The sequence below is a fragment of the Marmota flaviventris genome, chromosome 7, assembly GCF_047511675.1.
Source record: "Marmota flaviventris isolate mMarFla1 chromosome 7, mMarFla1.hap1, whole genome shotgun sequence".
In the NCBI taxonomy this organism is placed as follows: Eukaryota; Metazoa; Chordata; class Mammalia; order Rodentia; family Sciuridae; genus Marmota; species Marmota flaviventris.
The window spans coordinates 52,672,145-52,689,391 of record NC_092504.1 but is presented as its reverse complement, the minus strand read 5'-3'; the positions used below and the strand labels follow the sequence as shown (position 1 = coordinate 52,689,391).

The 17,247-nt window shown below is 37.2% G+C and overlaps 1 protein-coding gene across 4 annotated transcripts in view; it reads left to right on the top strand.

Moving 5' to 3' along the window:
- Cenpc (centromere protein C) overlaps window positions 1-6,338 on the top strand; it is a 60,370-nt gene extending 54,032 nt beyond the window's left edge. For all 4 annotated transcript variants that reach the window (XM_071614320.1, XM_071614319.1, XM_071614318.1 and 1 more), the window contains 2 exons: window positions 1,166-1,256; window positions 2,319-6,338. In XM_071614320.1, coding sequence (XP_071470421.1) covers window positions 1,166-1,256; window positions 2,319-2,389 — 162 coding nt within the window. In that variant the 3' untranslated portion in view covers window positions 2,390-6,338. The remainder of the gene's footprint in view (window positions 1-1,165; window positions 1,257-2,318) is intronic.
- The last annotated feature ends 10,909 nt before the right edge of the window (window positions 6,339-17,247 follow it).

Sequence of the window (17,247 nt, the reverse complement as noted above, 5' to 3'; positions counted from 1 at the left end):
TTTTTCCTGTCTACAATTTCAAAATGTAAATGACAAGTTAAAAAGAATGTAGAAAAGTAACCTTACTGTGTGATTATACTTGATAATTATTTCTTTTAACTATTCTCTAATTTTCTTATAAAAATGAGAGTTAAGGTGTTTTTCTTAGTAATAATAATATGAAGAGTATTTTTACATTTTTAAAACATGAAACACATGCTTTAAAAAGCAATAAAGGGACAAGGTAGAGAACCAGTGTAGGCTGTAACTTTCTTTAAAATGTTGGTGGGTCTGTGTTCTTTTGTGGAGACTGACTCTGAGGATGAATCAGGTTACAAATTTTTCTAGTTTTATACATATTGTTGACAGAATTCAGTTCATTGTGTTTATAGGACTGAGGTTTTCATTTGGTCTCTGGCTGTTGGCCAGGATCTTATTCTCAACTTATAGAAATAATCCATGCTCCTTGGCCAATGGTTTCCTTTTATAGCAATACAAAGTCTTTTTGTGCTTCAAATTTCTCTGCCTTCTCTTTCTGCCTTGTTTTTCCTCTGCTTCCTGGAGAAAGTTTTTTATTTTTTAAAGTCTCATATAATTAGGAAGAAAAGTTTATTTTGGATCATGGTTTCAGTGACTCAGTCCGTGGTTGAGAGCATTTAGCCCCTAGGCCTGGTGTGAGGCAGAAGGGAGACAGAAAATCATGGTGGAAGAGTGTGCTGGAGGAGAACTACTCAGTTCATGCCAGCTACTAAGGAAAGAGGGAGGATGAGGGGTGGGGAAGGGAAGGGAGAGGGAGGGACAGGCAGAGACAAAAGTTTAAACCCTCAGTGATTTACTTTCTTTAGCCACACCCTAACCCTACCTGCTTATAGTTTCCACCCATTTAATCCATTCAAATGAATTAATGTATTGATCAGAGTTATGACTGTTGTAATCCAATAATTTCATCTCTGAACATTCTTGCATTTTCTCACATAGGAGTTTTTGGGAGTTACCCTATATCCAAACCATAACCTTACTAAGGATTATTAATCTGCCATCTCAAGATCCTGTTTGCTAACATATTTATAGGTTCTACATATTAGAGCATCATCATCTGTGGGGAGTTGTTATTCTGACTACTGCATTTCCTTTGATGGTTTTTGAAGTTCAATTTGAAATGAGATTTTACTTTTTGATTTTACAGATCTTTTATGTTCACTTTGGTGACCTTTTGTGTACTTTATATGAATCACCTTATTTAATAACTACTGGGGATTCTTTCTATGTTCCTTCAGGTAAGAATAACTAAAGACATTTTATTTCACATAGTTATAGTCTCCATATAGTTGTTCACATGCAGCATGAAAATGGAAGCCTTAGTTATCAACAAAGTGCAACACAATTGATTACAAAGCAGTTTGGTACATATTTTTCTTTCATCATTAGGTAAGTATATTAGTATATTGATACATGAAAATTGAATAAGTTTATGTTAGAATATAAAAATACTAATTAGAACATATGTTGCATTCTGTTAGTAAAGGGTAATTATTTCCTCCCTGGTATCTCTGAGATATTGTAGCTGAACAGTTTTTAGTGGATTATTTTAAACATATAAAATAATGTGCTATTGAAGTACACAAATTTTTGGAAACAGATACTTTAATTCATTCATTTGTTCATTCATCCATTTGACAAATTTAAGTTAAGAGTTTACTATGACCAAGCATTGCTTTAAGAGTTTGGGATAAATATAGTGAACAAAACAGGAAAAAATTTAAACTTAACAAAGCTTACATTATGTAGGGAGACAATAATAATAACTGTGTTTATGTAGTCTGTAGTATGTGCTAATACTGTTGTAAATATGAATTTGGTCAATATGTATCAATTTCTGATAAACAGAAAATCACAGAAATAATACTTAATACTAATATACCTACTGTATGTGATGCTGACCATGGATATTTCACTTTTGTTATTTATTACATTATTTATTATTATTAAGAACAGTCTTTGTCTTTTTTAAATGTTGAGATTTTATTTTACTTAACACTGTATACGTATTTAGGGAAATCCACAGCAATTTCAAAGATTGATTTCAAAAAGAGATTTCCTTTCCCTGTGCCCTTGTCTAACTTAACTCTGCATTTGTTATGAAATAATGTAAATTTTGTATTTTTCAAGCCTTATCTGGATCAATAGATGGTGGTTAGCTCTTGGATCTTTCAGTTTAAGTGAATTCTTTTTATCTTATGTTTTATGTACTGTAACTTTCAGGTGATGACTAAATACTTAATTCAAAAGTAAATGATTCCTGTGAAAATAATTTTATTTTCTTATTATTTTACTTTTAGGTAATTATTACAACATCAAAAATCTCCTGAATGATGAAAGTATTCTTCTTTTTACTCAAATTAAGAGATGAAGGATGAAGCAAGTTTAAATATGTGTGGGTATTTATGTATATGTGTATAAAATATACATGTACACACATGTATAAAGCAGCTTGTATAGTTGACATTTATTTTTGTAATTACTTGTGTTATTTTAAAATAAAAATTTTATTCAGCTTTGTGTAAATGTGTATTAGATAAACATTTCATACTCGGACGAGTATCTTCGAATTTTTTGTGAACACACATCATCTGTAGTGATATTATTTTAACAACATGAAAAGCATACCAAAACCACTACTCCTTTAATGAATATAGGACATATATTTTTACCAGAAGAGAGCTGATTAATGTCAGTTGATTTAAAATTAGTTTTGCCAAATTCTCATTTTTAATTATTGAGCATTAAAGAACTGTGGTAAATGTTTGTTTCTAGGGCTTCTGTAACAAATTATTACAAACTGAGTGACTTAAAATAATAGAAATTTGTTATCTTAGTTATGGAGGCTTGAAGTCTGAAATTAAGGTGTTGTGAGGGCCATGATGTCTCAGAAACCTGGAGAAATAATGATTCCTTCCCTCTTTCTGATTTCTCTTGAAATGCTGGCAATCTTTGGTATTCCTTGGCTTGCACCTACTACTACTACAATCCCTGCCTCCATTGTCAAATGATATTCTTGCTTGGCATGCAAATGTCCTCACATGACATTTGTTTAATTATAACAATTCGAACTTTTCTTCCATCTTGTTTCCGTTTGTATTTTCTGCTGGAAGTGGTACCCTGCGCCATTGCTTTCTGCATGTGGCCTCCTTAGCTCCTTTTAATATTAAAAGGAAATGCTTCAGGAAACAACTCTGCTAACAAAGTTGAATTTTGATTTTTTTTGGGGGGGGGCTATAAATATATATTATAAGATTGTCAGTTCTAAAGAAGTTTATTTCATGTGAATTATTTTTAGGCTGACCCTCTTCATGCCTCTTTAATAGTTAAATATACATACACATTGAAAACAGGTTTGGTATCTGGGGTCTGAGAAAGAATGAAGTTATGATAGGCTTTGTTAAACCACATTTTTTTTGTGTTTTTTTTTTTTTTTATTTCATTAAAAAAAAAATAAGAGTTGGGTGCAATCGTGTACACCTGAAACCCTAGAGGCTTGGGAAGCTAAGACAGGATGATCATGAGTTCAAAACCAGCTTCAGCACAAGCGAGATGCTCAGCAACTCAGTGAGACACCCTGTCTGTAAATAGAATACAAAATAGGGCTGGGGATGTGTCTCAGTGGTTGAGTACCCAAGTTCAATCCCCACCCCCCACCCCCCAAAAAAAGGAATTATTCCTCTTTACATGACAAATAATACCATAGAGATAAGTTGATCTCACAATACATACTGGCTACAAATTTATTTGTGTTACAGTTGCCAAATATAATGCTTCTCAAGGGGATTGGGAAGTTAAAAATTATTTAATGGGTATCTGGCACAGAAATAATGACAGTTTAGACCTAAGGAGTTACATCATTTAAATGGTTTTAATCCTGGGAATATGTTAAAACATTCAGTATGATATGTTTTTGCTACTAATTCTCTTTTGTGTTGTAATAATAGGTTGCCATATCTTCCAGCAAGGCATCTGAGAACTTCAAATACTAGCTCATCACTTGTGCTTAAAAAAAAAAAAAGAAAAGAAAAAAAAAAAACAAAGGGGGAGATGTTGAGAATGGTGAATGGATTATGATCTTTGAACTGCCAAGTGACAGGCAATACCTCCCTTGGGAATTTTTTAATGCATTTGAGAGCCAACCCTTGAAAAATTGGCCTCAACAAAGAGTGTTAGATAAAACTGATTAGGAAAATACATTAATTTAGGCACATAAAGCTCAAATATGAATTTGCCATGAAATCATGAGCTCAAAAATATAGGGTTTTTTAAAGAGCAAAACAAAAGCCATAATTATTCTTGTAAAGAGACATGTTGAACAACTTTATGAGATCAGTTCACTTTGAGTTCAGATTAGAGTAAGTTCAGATATTTAAAATATAGAGTAAAATCTTCAGAAAAGTTTTTTTAAAAAGGGAAAACATATATTTAGAATCTTTCCATTGTTTCCTCTTGGTGCTCAAGCATTCAGGGGAGGTTATTAACAGTGTGGTAAAGATACCTAGTTAAGGCAGAACAGAAGAGGCTCAGATTTAAACATGACATCTTTTTCTCTTTAGGCCGTCAAGTCAGAAATCACTTGAATTTTTAAAAGGGCTACTTTTTTCCTGTGGTCTTAAATCTTACATGATTCTCTGAAAATGTGGTGCTATAGTTTATGTTTTTTCTGAAGAACCTATCCCAATGAGGTTTTAACCGAGGAGGCAAAATTGTCTGTCTATATTTGTGATTTACATTCATTACCCTAATGTTTATCACAATGGCTGCATGGGCAGAGGCCTGGTTTGTTTTTATGACCAGATAACTGCTGATAGTCTCTGGCCAAGCGTCTAGGCTCACTTCCTTTTGGAATTTTAAGTTTTTAAGTTTTCCAGGAAGGCTGAAAAACTCTTTTAATTTTTTTTTAATTGTTGATGGACCTTTATTTTTAATCATTTGTTTATATGAAAAAGAAGCCAGTGCCTCACACATGCAAAGCAAGCACTCTACCACTGAGCCACAACTCCAGCCCTGCAAAACTTCTGTTAAAGCTGTGGCCAGAGTTTCAACTCCCACTCACATTTCAGGAAACAGCTTCTACTGAGCAGGGGAAGGGCTGTAGGAGATGCTACAGGCTGAAGAGTGTTTATTTTTTACAGCCTTTAACAGTGTTTCTAAAGCCAGAAATCAGGTCAGAAGCCAAACATTTCATGTGATTACAAGATGGATCAAGACAATTTCATATCAAAGACCATGGGGATTTTGTCCAGTTCCTTGGTCACATAGCTAGCATGCATGTTCACTGAGTTTCTCCCATGACTTTACACCTACCGCTCCCTCCTCAAGTAACCAAGGAAAAGTTTTAATAACAAATTCTAAAAGCTGTGGCAACTGCCTTCTCTATGGGGCTGTCCTGTAATTTAAACATAGTCTTCAACATAGTAACATAGGGATCCCTTTCTTCTAAACTGTCCTGAATTTTACAGCAAGCTATGTATAAAGACTCGCTTGTCTCCTTCCTACTTTAATGGACATGTATCTTTTTTAGGAGCATCCCACTCACCTTGAAAAGTGAATTCCTTGTGTGTCTGTGTTGGTCCCTGTTCAGGTGCCAAATGTCCATCCTGTGTGAAAGTGTATTCAGGGCAACACAAACTAGTCAGTAAGGGGATTATGAAAAGACACATAAACTAGAGGAAAAGGCAGGGTGGTTTGGTTCAGCCTGCCTCTGGTGGAGGAAGACTGACCACAAGCAAGCTTGGCACATTAATTATATAGGTTTAAACATCAGAAGGATTTATTGTCAGAAAGCCTCTTCAAGATAAAACTGAAGCTGAGGGTAAAAGCAGCCCATTAGGCTTATCAGCTTTTGGCTATAATTCTCTACCTCTGGGCAGCAAGTATTTGAACCCAAGGTTATGAACTAAAACTTGGCTAGTAAGGAATTTCCCTTTGAACAGGGTGTTACCATACAATTGGCTGGTTTTTTCTTTGCCTTTGCACTAAGACATTCCCAAGGGAGTTGTCTCCTCTGTTTCTGGGAGGTTCAAAGACCCGTATTTCATTGCCTTTCCTGAGTTTCCACATTTTTTGTTAAATTGATTGGTAGGCATTGCATGTTTCTTAATGCTGTGGTAAATTTTATTTTTTCATTTTCCAAGTGCTAATTTCTAATGTATAGAAGTACAACTTATTTTTGTATATATTTTTTGTTTATATTCCATGACCACGTCAAATTCAGATCATTAGTTTTTTGTTTTTAGGATTCCATAGGATTTTCTATGCATATATTATGTGTATACTGTCAACATCTGTGAATAAAGACATTTTGACTTCTTTTAGTCTTTGCATTTTATATATTTTCATCTTGCTTTATTCTAGGACTTTCAGTATACTGTTGAGTGGAAGCAGTCTTCCTGCTTTGTGCTCAAGCATTCAGTTTTTTAATATGAAGTATAATGTTGGCTGTAAACTTTTCACATATGTTTTATCATATTAAGAAAGTTCTTCATATTTTTATTTTGATGAGATTTTTTAGAAATTAAGATTCTGTTTATCTTTGTCTACTGAAACAGTCATTTGGTTTTCTTGTTTCTTCTGTTGGTGAAAAAAAAATTTTAAACTCTACTTACATTTCTGTATAAAAAACCCTTGGTTATGCTATGGTATTTACAAATCATTGGATTCAACTTGTTAATATTATTAAAATTTTAAATTTTATTAAAGATTTTTTGTTTTGTCTAGATCCATGAAGGAATTTTTCTGCTTATTATGACTTGGCCAGGTGTTAGTATGAAGGTCATTCAGATCTTATAAAGTGCAATTCATTTACATCTCAAGTGTTAGAAAGAATTATAAGTACTGCCATACAGACCTGGAATTTTCTTTATGGAAAGATTTTTAATTATGGCGTTAGCTTCTTTTATAAGTATCATTGTTGATGATTTCTATTTCTTCAGTTTTAATAAATTTGGCTTATATCTAAATTTGGAAGAATTTGTCTTTAATTTTTTCCAGTTGATTTTCATAATGTTCATAATCTCCCTCAAAGTCTCAATAGCTTGAGATTGAAAGTCTTCAAGGAAATGTTTAGGTTAATATAAAAAGCTCACTGCAGTATCTGGAGCACACATGTGCAATGTAGTTGTTTAATTTTTCTTCTTTTTTCTTAGTCTTTCTAGCTAATCTAGCATAAACTAGCTAAATCAGTTTTGTTGCACTTTTGAAATAATTAATCTTTTGATTTTGTTGATTTTCTTCCTTTGTGTTTCTATTTCATTGATTTTTGATCTGATAATTTTTTTCCTACCTACTTTAGTCTTGATTTGCTCTTCCATTTGTAGTTTTTTAAGGTGGAGGCTTTTTCTTTGTTTAAGCTGCAAAATTCCTTAGTGCTATTTTGGCCTTATCTCGTGTATTTTACGATGACATGTTTTCATTTTAATTTAGTTCTCGCTATTTCCTAATTTTTCTTGTGATGTTCTCATTGACCAGTGGTTTATTTTTGTTTGTCTATGAGTTCCAAACATTTGAGAATTTCCTGAGTTATTTTTCTGCAATTGTTGCCTTTGTATTTATAAAATTTTGTTCCCAGCTACTCAGTTCTGCATGGCATTAAGGAATGGTTGTAATTAAACTCCAAAAAAACTGTTTATTCAAAATAGTGTGAGCTGCATTCTTCCTGTGGGTTTGGTTTGCCAGCCACTGATGTGGTTCGTGAATACCGTTGTATAATTTCAATCCTTCTTTCATCTATTGAGATGATTTTATGATCAACATTGTACATTGGAGAATATGTACCTTGGAGAATGTTTCTTATGTGAACTAGAAACATATGCTCTGTTGGGTAAAGTATTCTATGTCTGTTCAACAGGTTGGTTGATAGTATTGTTTGTTGTATGCCTGATTCTCTATGTGGCTGTTACATTACTAATATAGCAATGTCACTACCTCTCTTTCTGTAGAGTATCTCTGCTTTTAAATCTGTCAATTATTGCTTCATATATTTTGAGGCTATATTGTAAAATTTATATGTTCATTTATCACTGTTATATCTTCTTGCTCTATTGACCTTTTATTATTTATTTCAAGTTTTATCCTGGCTCCTGAGGGCTGGCTCCTGTGTCTGTATACCTTAATAGTCCATTAATGATCTGAACAGAGAAGGACATCAGATATTTTGAGTCTATAAACTTTCTGATGATTTTTCTGTGTGTGGGATGGGGGATTATCGAATGTTGCAGCCAGATCTCAAGTCCCCATTTGCTTTACTTTTTGCTGTGCTCCCTTGAATCTCCCCAGTGCTTGCATCATTCCAGAGTTAAGTCAGATTTGGAAAATTTGTTTTAGCTCTTCTATGGTTCTTTTTTCCTTGTATTTGGTTACATTTTTGGCTGCTTTGTTGCTCTGTAATAACTGGGACTGTAACATTTGGCTAGCAAATGGAGGCTTTTCCTGTTTTTAAGAACAGTTTTAAGAAGGAAAAGTTTATTTGGAGGCTCATGGTTTCCAGATATCTCAATCTATAGACTGCCAACTTCATTCCTTTGGGCCTGAGGTGAGGCAGAACATTGTGGAGGGAAGTGTGTGACAGGAAAGCTTCTGGTGACATGGCACCAGGAAGCACAGAGAGACCCTTCACCACAGACAAAAAGTATACCCTAAAGGCATGACTCCAGTAACGCACTTCCTCCCCCCCACACCCTACCCACCTACAGTTAGTTAATTTCTATCAGGGATCAATGTGTTATAGTTAAAGCTTTGTCCCGGGGTTTCATAAACTGACTTCCAGACCACTCACATATAATCGAATCAAGCCTTTATTGAAGCACACTGGTGGCAGCTGACCAGAACATAAAGCTGTGCATAAATCCCCTGATCAGCCCTGAACAAATGCAAGAGCGCCCCCTGTTATAAGCCTGAAAACCGCAAAAAGGATGTTCAGGGGTCTAGCCAATGCAAGCAAGCCAGGTTACAAAAGCAGGAAAGGGAGAGAGAAGGGAAATTGCATGGAAATGGAAGGAGACCCTCAGGGTTATACAGTGGAGGGGGTAGAGAGGAGAGGAGAGGAGGGGAGGGGAGGGGAGGGGAGAGGTGGGGAGGGGGGATGGTAGAGGATGGGAAAGGCAGCAGAGCACAACAGACACTAGTATGGCAATATGTAAATCAATGGATGTGTAACTGATGTGATTCTGCAATCTGTATGGGGTGAAGGTGGGAGTTCATAACCCACTTGAATCAAAGTGTGGAATATGATATGTCAAGAAATTTGTAATGTTTTGAACAACCAACAATAAAAAATTAAAAAAAAAAAAAAAAAAAGCAGGAGAGTGCGGTCAAGCGGCAGGAAGCCTAACCAATCAGCCCAGTCACCCCAGTTTCAGAAACAGAACCCCATTACCCTAGTTACAGAAACAATGCCCCATTGGGTAGTTCCGTGTTCTTAAAGGTTTCTATAACAAAAGGAAAAGAACATCTTGCCCCAGTCATGACCCTTCTACTTGGCATGGTTGTTTTACAGGATGAAGTATAAAACAAAATGGAGTCACACTTTGTTGCTTCTATCACATTCCCCACTGTTTTAGTAGGTTTGATGTCAATCTTGCACATCATTAGGCCTCAGTTTCTTTTTCATCCTTTTGTGTCTAAGGGACCACATTGAGCTCGCAAGACCATAAGTCTGACCTCACCTACATTTTTGTATATATGATTTAGGAGGGTTTTTAAGAGGCATGGTCCTACAGTAATCCCAATCAGGAGAAGGACTAGGGGCCCAACTACAGCTGAAATGATGGTAGTCAACCAAGGAGATCATGAGAATAGGTTTTGGGAACCAATTGCCTGAAGTTTCTAGTGCTTTCCCTCTTTCCTTTAACTTGTTTCTCACTAGTGCCAAACTGTTCTTTATTATCCCAGAATGGTTTGCATAGAAACAAATTTCTCCTGGAACCATACAAAGTCCTCCTTGTTTCAGAAAGAGACCATCTAGATCTCATCTGTTTTGTAAGACTATTTCTGTCAGTCTAGTGAAACCTCTAGTTTGGAGATTGACCTTTTTAATTTTTCTAAATCTATATCTATTTGGCAGCTAAGGGACTTAAAATTCTTCGAGCCAGTGATAAGAGCTGCAGTTCCTAAAGCAGTAGATCTAGCTATTCCCAAACCAGCCAGGAGGGGAACTAAATGGGGGCAGCCAGTCTGTTGATAAATCAGTGGGCCCTGGCCTTGTAATAAGTCCAGGTGTTCTTTTCCTTTTACTCCATCAAAATAGTAGATTACATAGTTCAGAGTTATTGACAGTTTGGAGATTTAGGCAAGGAGTTTGAAGTGGGACCAGGGAAGCACAATTTTTGGCGAACGGGGAGTTGTTCCATTTATAAGTTGGGTTGTGGAAGCAAGTGTCTTTCTGGGAGATTACCCAGGGTGATCTTGGGAGTAGTTTCCCAGATACATCTTCCTGAGCTAGACATATTGGCGAACATCTATTGTTGAGAGCCACAGCTGAAGGGGCCCCAGCAAACTTCCAGCTGCCAGCTGATGATTGGCTCACAGCGGCCCCAGCAAACTTCTAGCTGCCAACTGATTGGCTCCTCTGCGGTGATGCTCATTGGGCTGTTTCCCTGCCCTTTCAGACCACGGAGCTACTCTTTGGGGACTTTTTTGGCTTCACCCACGTGACCCAGCCAATCGGCCTCAAGAGCAGGAGGAGTGGGGGAGGTTGAGAGGCTTGTGGGAAGCCGGTGGTGGCAGTTGGGCTCTGAGGGTTTTCTTGAGGAGCTGTGTGGTGTGGTGTGTGTGTTCTAAAAATAAAGTTCGTTTCTTTTGACAAGTGGCTCCTGAATTGTGCCCAGCCAGACTGCGGCAATCTATATTGACTATATATATATATATATATATATATATATATAGATATAGATATAGATATATAGATATATAGATATATTTTTTTTTCTAATGTTAGGGACCCCCTACTCCTGTAAGGGAAAAGGGTGATGACCATTCTTGCTACTTTGAGCTGAGAGGGGCCGGTGTGCAGTGGGCAAGCAGTTTGGAGTCCCTTGACAGAATCAAAGAGTCCATGGTAAAAATCTGTTTCAGGAAGAACAGGTTGTAAATTTACTTGGGAGTAGGCACTTCTATGAGAGAAACAACAACAACAAAAACATGACTAGTATTGAAACAAGATTAATACAAAATAGCAGTTGTAGCACCTGAAAACCTGTCCATGAATATCATGAAAATGACAGAAATTAATAATTGTTTATCAGGAGGTGGAAATACCTGAGAAATTGTCCCCATAACAAGGCCTAACAAAGCCTAATAAGGTCCTTTTTAGGGAATAATCTTTAACATTGTCAGAATTATCAGGAATGTAGACATAACATTTAGTTAAGTTAGTTAATATCTGATTTTTGTAAAATATCTTTATTGGCATGACCCCTGTGTATAGTAGAGATCCCTTTATATTTGTTATTTAGGGCTAGATAATTATACTAGCAAACATTGATTAAGTCTACCTGTGTAGGAAGTTAGGAAGATCTGTAGGCCTTAAACTGACTGAAAACTTCTAGCAATGTTTATTGGTAGTTATCAGGCATTTTTGCCTAAGAATCTCTCTTCTGTTGTCTCCAATCTTACTTATTTTGAGGGGTGTTAACACAAGTGTACATTTTAAGTTACATCAAAATAACTGTTTTTTTTTAATGCCCAGGAATGGCTGTGCTTTGGTTTTTAACTGTTTTTGCTAGGTGTTTAAGACCAAGCTGGTCAAACTGACCTTGTTTCTATATATTGGTAAGAGTCAGCTGAGTTTTCTTGGAGGACATTCTTGGAGAACTTGTGAGCAGCATTTTAGCTCTGTTAGTGTCATCTTTATTAGGATGGGTCAGGGTCTTGCTGACCATATGGCTTCCCTTGGAAACATCAGGCATGTCTCCCTTTTTCGATGACCTTCCTCTTTTGCAGCATGTATCCTCATTGGCTTTCTGTTCTCCAGGAGTCTCATTAATCTCCCTTATCGGGAGGTTATGTGGCCTGGAGTTGCAAAGCTTTTCCCCCTGTCCTGAGTTCAGGCAGACTCAGAGGGCAAGAGCCAAATATTAGTTTCTTTGGCCCCTTTATTTTAACCTTAATATTTAAGTTTGGACTTAAACATCCAGCAAGTCAGTTTTACCAGTTTTAAAGTAAGAATGCTGGGCTTTAACTTTAATATTTATAACTTTACAGTTAATTTTTACATAACACAATATCCTTATTTTATTTATTAATTTATGTAATGTTGAAGATCTGCCTGAAGGCAGAGGATGACACCTTAGTATCTATTGTGTGATCCAATCACTATATGCCTGTGGTGAGCCGCTTCTGCCGTTTCTGCAGACTATGGTCGCCATTACGAGATGGCGCTGGCTCCGCTGTGGTATGTGACAAACAACTCCTTATCTGAGAGAGTTGGCACATGATTTTTCACCACCCTGTGAGAAAGCTCCACGCGGCAGCTTTGCATTGGGGCTTGGGATGCTTTATTAAGGCTGGGAGGGCATCCGGGAAAGAGAGAAGAAGAAAGAATATGAAATATCAAGGGACCTGAATAAACTGCTGAGAGAAGATTCCTGAGTTGCGTCTTCCTTGCGGGCAAGGGGTCACGACAAGTGGTGCCGAAACCCGGGAACCAGAACTTTCAGCAGTCAGGGGTGGTGCACCGGTTAGTCCCAGGTAAGTGGGATCCGCGACCAAAGCGGGGTTAATCCCAGGTAAGTGGGATCCACGACCAAAGCGGGGTTAGTCCCTAGTAAATGGGATCCGCGACCAAAGCGGGGCAGCTCCTCTGTAAACACAGAGAGAGCCTTACATTTTATTGCAGCTGCACTGTGTACTTTCGCTTTTGTTTTTTGTGCTTCTTTTGTTGTTGTGTCATGGGTGCCGCATCTTCAAGTCCGCTTCTCCTGGCCCTAGATGGCCTGTTGCATTACAAGGGCCTGGAAGTGAAACAGTACTTTACAGAGATTTTTACGGAAGATAGATATCGCTGCACTGTGGTTTGCATTTTCGGGCAGCCTTACTGTACCTAGTTGGGATAAATTAGGCAAAGATCTTGACTTTGCTTCTGAGCAGGGCATATTAGAGGGTGGAATGATACCCCTTTGGAAAATGGTCCATAGTTGCCTTACAGATGGTAAATGCCAAGAAGCTGTGAGTGAGGGTCAGGCCGTTCTTGAACAACTACATGAGGAAAAATCTGAAGGGTCACATAGTGAAGTGGCAGAGAGTATCAAAAGTAAGAGTAGTGAGAAGGCAAAAGAGCCTGAAAATAAAAATAGGAGAAGGCTCTATCCAGACTTGACCGAATTCAAAACATCTGAGGACACAAGCGGCTCAGAGTGTTCTGAGGACCTTGATATATTGTTGCAACAACTACACAAGATAAAAGTAAAAAAGAAGAAAAGGGAGACACAAGGCATGCAAGCCTACTGCAAGAAGGGAGAGGGATCTAATATCGGTCAACAAAACTCTGAGGAGGAGGAGATAGAATATCTAGAAAAAGATATGGTGCCAGCTGTCCCACCCCCGTATGTGGGGGGGAACCAAAGTTCTGGGAGATCTTTTCATGCACAAGTTTGGAGGACAGTTAATACCGATATGGGACTTGCCTACCCGGTGTTTCAGGACAATAATAGAGGAAGATATCATGAGCCTTTAGACTTTAAGATAGTTAAAACCTTGGCAGAATCTGTCCGCACTTATGGCATAGATGCCGCTTTCACTCTCACTCAAGTGGAGGGACTTACTAGATTTTGTATGATTCCCTCAGATTGGGCTAGTCTAGTCCGCGCTTGTGTTTCCCCAGGGAAATATTAGGAGTCCAAAGTTGGCTGTTTAATGTTTCTGGCATTACCCAAGACTCGGAGCGAAATAGGAGGCTTAAAATTTTTGCAAATAATTCACAATTATCTAATGCTACATTACCTTCCGCAGCAGTCTATCTCCAATCTCCGTTCCTGTTTCTTTTGGCTAATGTTACATTACAGGGGATGCTTAATTGTTCTAATGTTACTTGCTACTTGTCTGAGTGTTGGAATGGCTCCTGGACTATGGCAGTGATTATGAAAATTCCAACCTTTGTCCCGATCCCGGTTACTGCAGATCCAGAATACTTTCCTATTGTTGAATTGATTAGAACCCATAGAGATTTTGGAATTACGGCAGCTATAGTGACAGCTGTGGCAGTGTCTGCTGCTGCAACGGTTACGGCCGGAGTGGCCATGGCCAGTCAAGTACAAACTGCTGCCACCATTAATCAAGTTGTTCAACAAACTTCCACTATACTTGAATCCCAAAATACAATTAATCAACATATTTTGTCAGGGATTTTAGCTGCCAACCAAAGAATAGATTTACTCCAAGCTCAGGTAGAAGAATTGGCCGACTTGGTGCTTTTGGGTTGTGTTGACCAACGTGCACATTTATGTATAACCTCTGTCAGATTTAATGATTCCAGGAATGCCTCCCGCATCATTGGCGAATATTTGGCCAGAAATTGGTCCATGGCAGCGGAAGACATGATCCAGTCTCAACTAACTCAGATTGCTGTTTTGAATAGTACCCGTGTTGAACCAGTGACTTTGGGTCAATTCACCGATTGGATATCTTCTGCTTTTTCCTTCTTCAAAGAGTGGATGGGAGTAGGCATTTTTGGTGCAATGTGTTGCTTCAGTGTTATACTTTGTTTGTGGTTTCTCTGTCGCCTTAAAACTCGCCATGCACAAGAAAAGGCTATAATCATACAAGCTCTTGCAGCTTTAGAAAATGGCAACTCACCTCAAGTCTGGCTTGCGCATCTTAAACAGTAAACCTTTGTCATGGTCGTTGCACCCCAAGTTATTATAACATTGCACTGGGATCGACATGACTTTCCTTGTTATTCTCTTAGTGTTGGAAAGCCCTTGCACTCTGCCGGTCTTGCTGCCATTGCACGCAGATGGGTTTCCACACTAGTGCTTTACTATTGCTTTAAAGTCCGTGACTTTCTTTCAGGGTGCTGTCAACTTGTTTGTCATTAATACAGCCACAGTTCAGCCTCAGCTATCCCCCTTCGTCCACCATCGTCACGATACAGGATGCGAGGCAAGGCACTGCACTTGAGTGATCCTTGACGTGGACCTCAAGGAAAGCATGTCCTATTGCATGCGGGTTAGACGCGTCCACGCCCCGCCCCACGAAAAAAGGCGTCGGCTGATATGGCCTCGGATCTGGGGAAGGGCCCTCCTTAGGACTGAGCCATACTATGCAGCCACTTCTGCACAGTGGGATAGGACCTCTACTCTCGCCTGTATTGTTTTAATAAAACAGAAAGGGGGAACTGTGGTGAGCCGCTTCTGCCGTTTCTGCAGACTATGGTCGCCATTACGAGATGGCGCTGGCTCCGCTGTGGTATGTGACAAACAACTCCTTATCTGAGAGAGTTGGCACATGATTTTTCACCACCCTGTGAGAAAGCTCCACGCGGCAGCTTTGCATTGGGGCTTGGGATGCTTTATTAAGGCTGGGAGGGCATCCGGGAAAGAGAGAAGAAGAAAGAATATGAAATATCAAGGGACCTGAATAAACTGCTGAGAGAAGATTCCTGAGTTGCGTCTTCCTTGCGGGCAAGGGGTCACGACATATGCCAACAAGGCAGCTTGCAGACCCAGAGACCCCATTAAATTTTGGCTATAAAAACTCTCTCTTGCCAGGTCCTCCTCTCTTGCTCTCTCCTTTTTCTCTCACTTTCCCAGTCTCTCATTCTCCCTCTCACTTTCTCCTCTCTCTCTCTCTTTCTCTCTCTCTCGTGTTAATCAGACACTGCCACAATAAAGGTCTCTTGGTTTCTCTGAGTGTCGTGGTAAATTTTCTTTTAGTTATAATGAAAATACAAAGTGAAATTAACAATAGTAAAAATATTTAGCTTGTATATAATTTTGAACCTTGGCTGTTATACTTTATATTTCCTATTTGAGATCACAGTAATCTTTCCAATAAAATTAATTTTTGATATAACTTTAAATCAACTGAAATCTGGCCTACTTTGAAGTTATTTTGACATGCTGTAAGGTGGGAAGCAGAGCCTTATCTCAGGTAAGGCAGGGCTCTTTACAAATCTTAGGTAAAGTATTTTAGTTCTAAAGATGATCTTTGTCTCTCTTTTTAGATATCATTTTATAAAGTTTACATATATTGTAAAAGGTATGAATGTTAGTAGCACAATATGACATACATCTGAAACATTAATTAAGGAAAGTCTGAGAGCCCTTAACATTTTTTTTTCCATGTGGAAAAGTGGCAAAGTGTTTTATAATATTAATCTTTAAATAGATTAGGCTCTCATTACTTTTTAAAGTATCTTTAAATTTTTATATTTTAGTGTAAAAGGTAACATAAGATTTGGTTACAAAACATCAAATAATATAAATAAATCCCCAATAAAATCTATTATCTTTATAAGTTTAAATTACCATTACAGACAATTTTAGTTTGGAGATACCAGCTTGATAAAATGTTCCTTTAAACCTTTTACCTTAAAGACTTGTATACCTGAAAGATATGAACACATTTAATCTGTAAAGAAGAGTAATGTATCACACTTTTATTGACATTTTTATATTAACCAAGGTTAGCTTTTAAAGGAAAATCTAGACTCTGTAATGTAGGAGGATACTTTAAAATAACAGTTGTTGTTTAGCCACAGATTTACAAACCTTAATTTCTCCAAGATTACTTGTTCTAGGGGATAAAACTTAATAGACACAATGAAATTAATATTTTTAGAAGTTTTTGTCATTTTAACATGTAAATATATCAGTACATTATTATTTGTCCTTAGGAAACAACCTTGAATAGTTTTAACTATTTGTGTTACATATATAACAAACTTAGTTACATATAAACCTTTTAATATTTGTCTTTTATTTATAGACCTTTTATTACTTAATTAGACCCTTTTGTTGTTTACTTAGTTGTATTATAATTATACTTTACCACATAAAGACTTTTTACCTGGAAACGTTTTTCATTAAATATATTTTTATATTTAGAACTTTTAAATAATTTTTAATTCATTGATCCTTTTTTTGTTTGTACCTTGAAATAACCCTTATAAATTTCTGAATTTAGATAAATTAATCCATTTTAATAAGATGAAATATTTGTTATTTACAGTACTTTAATTGAAATACAGTTGAAACCTCTTGACTCCTTGTATGTAGAATTATACCTGTT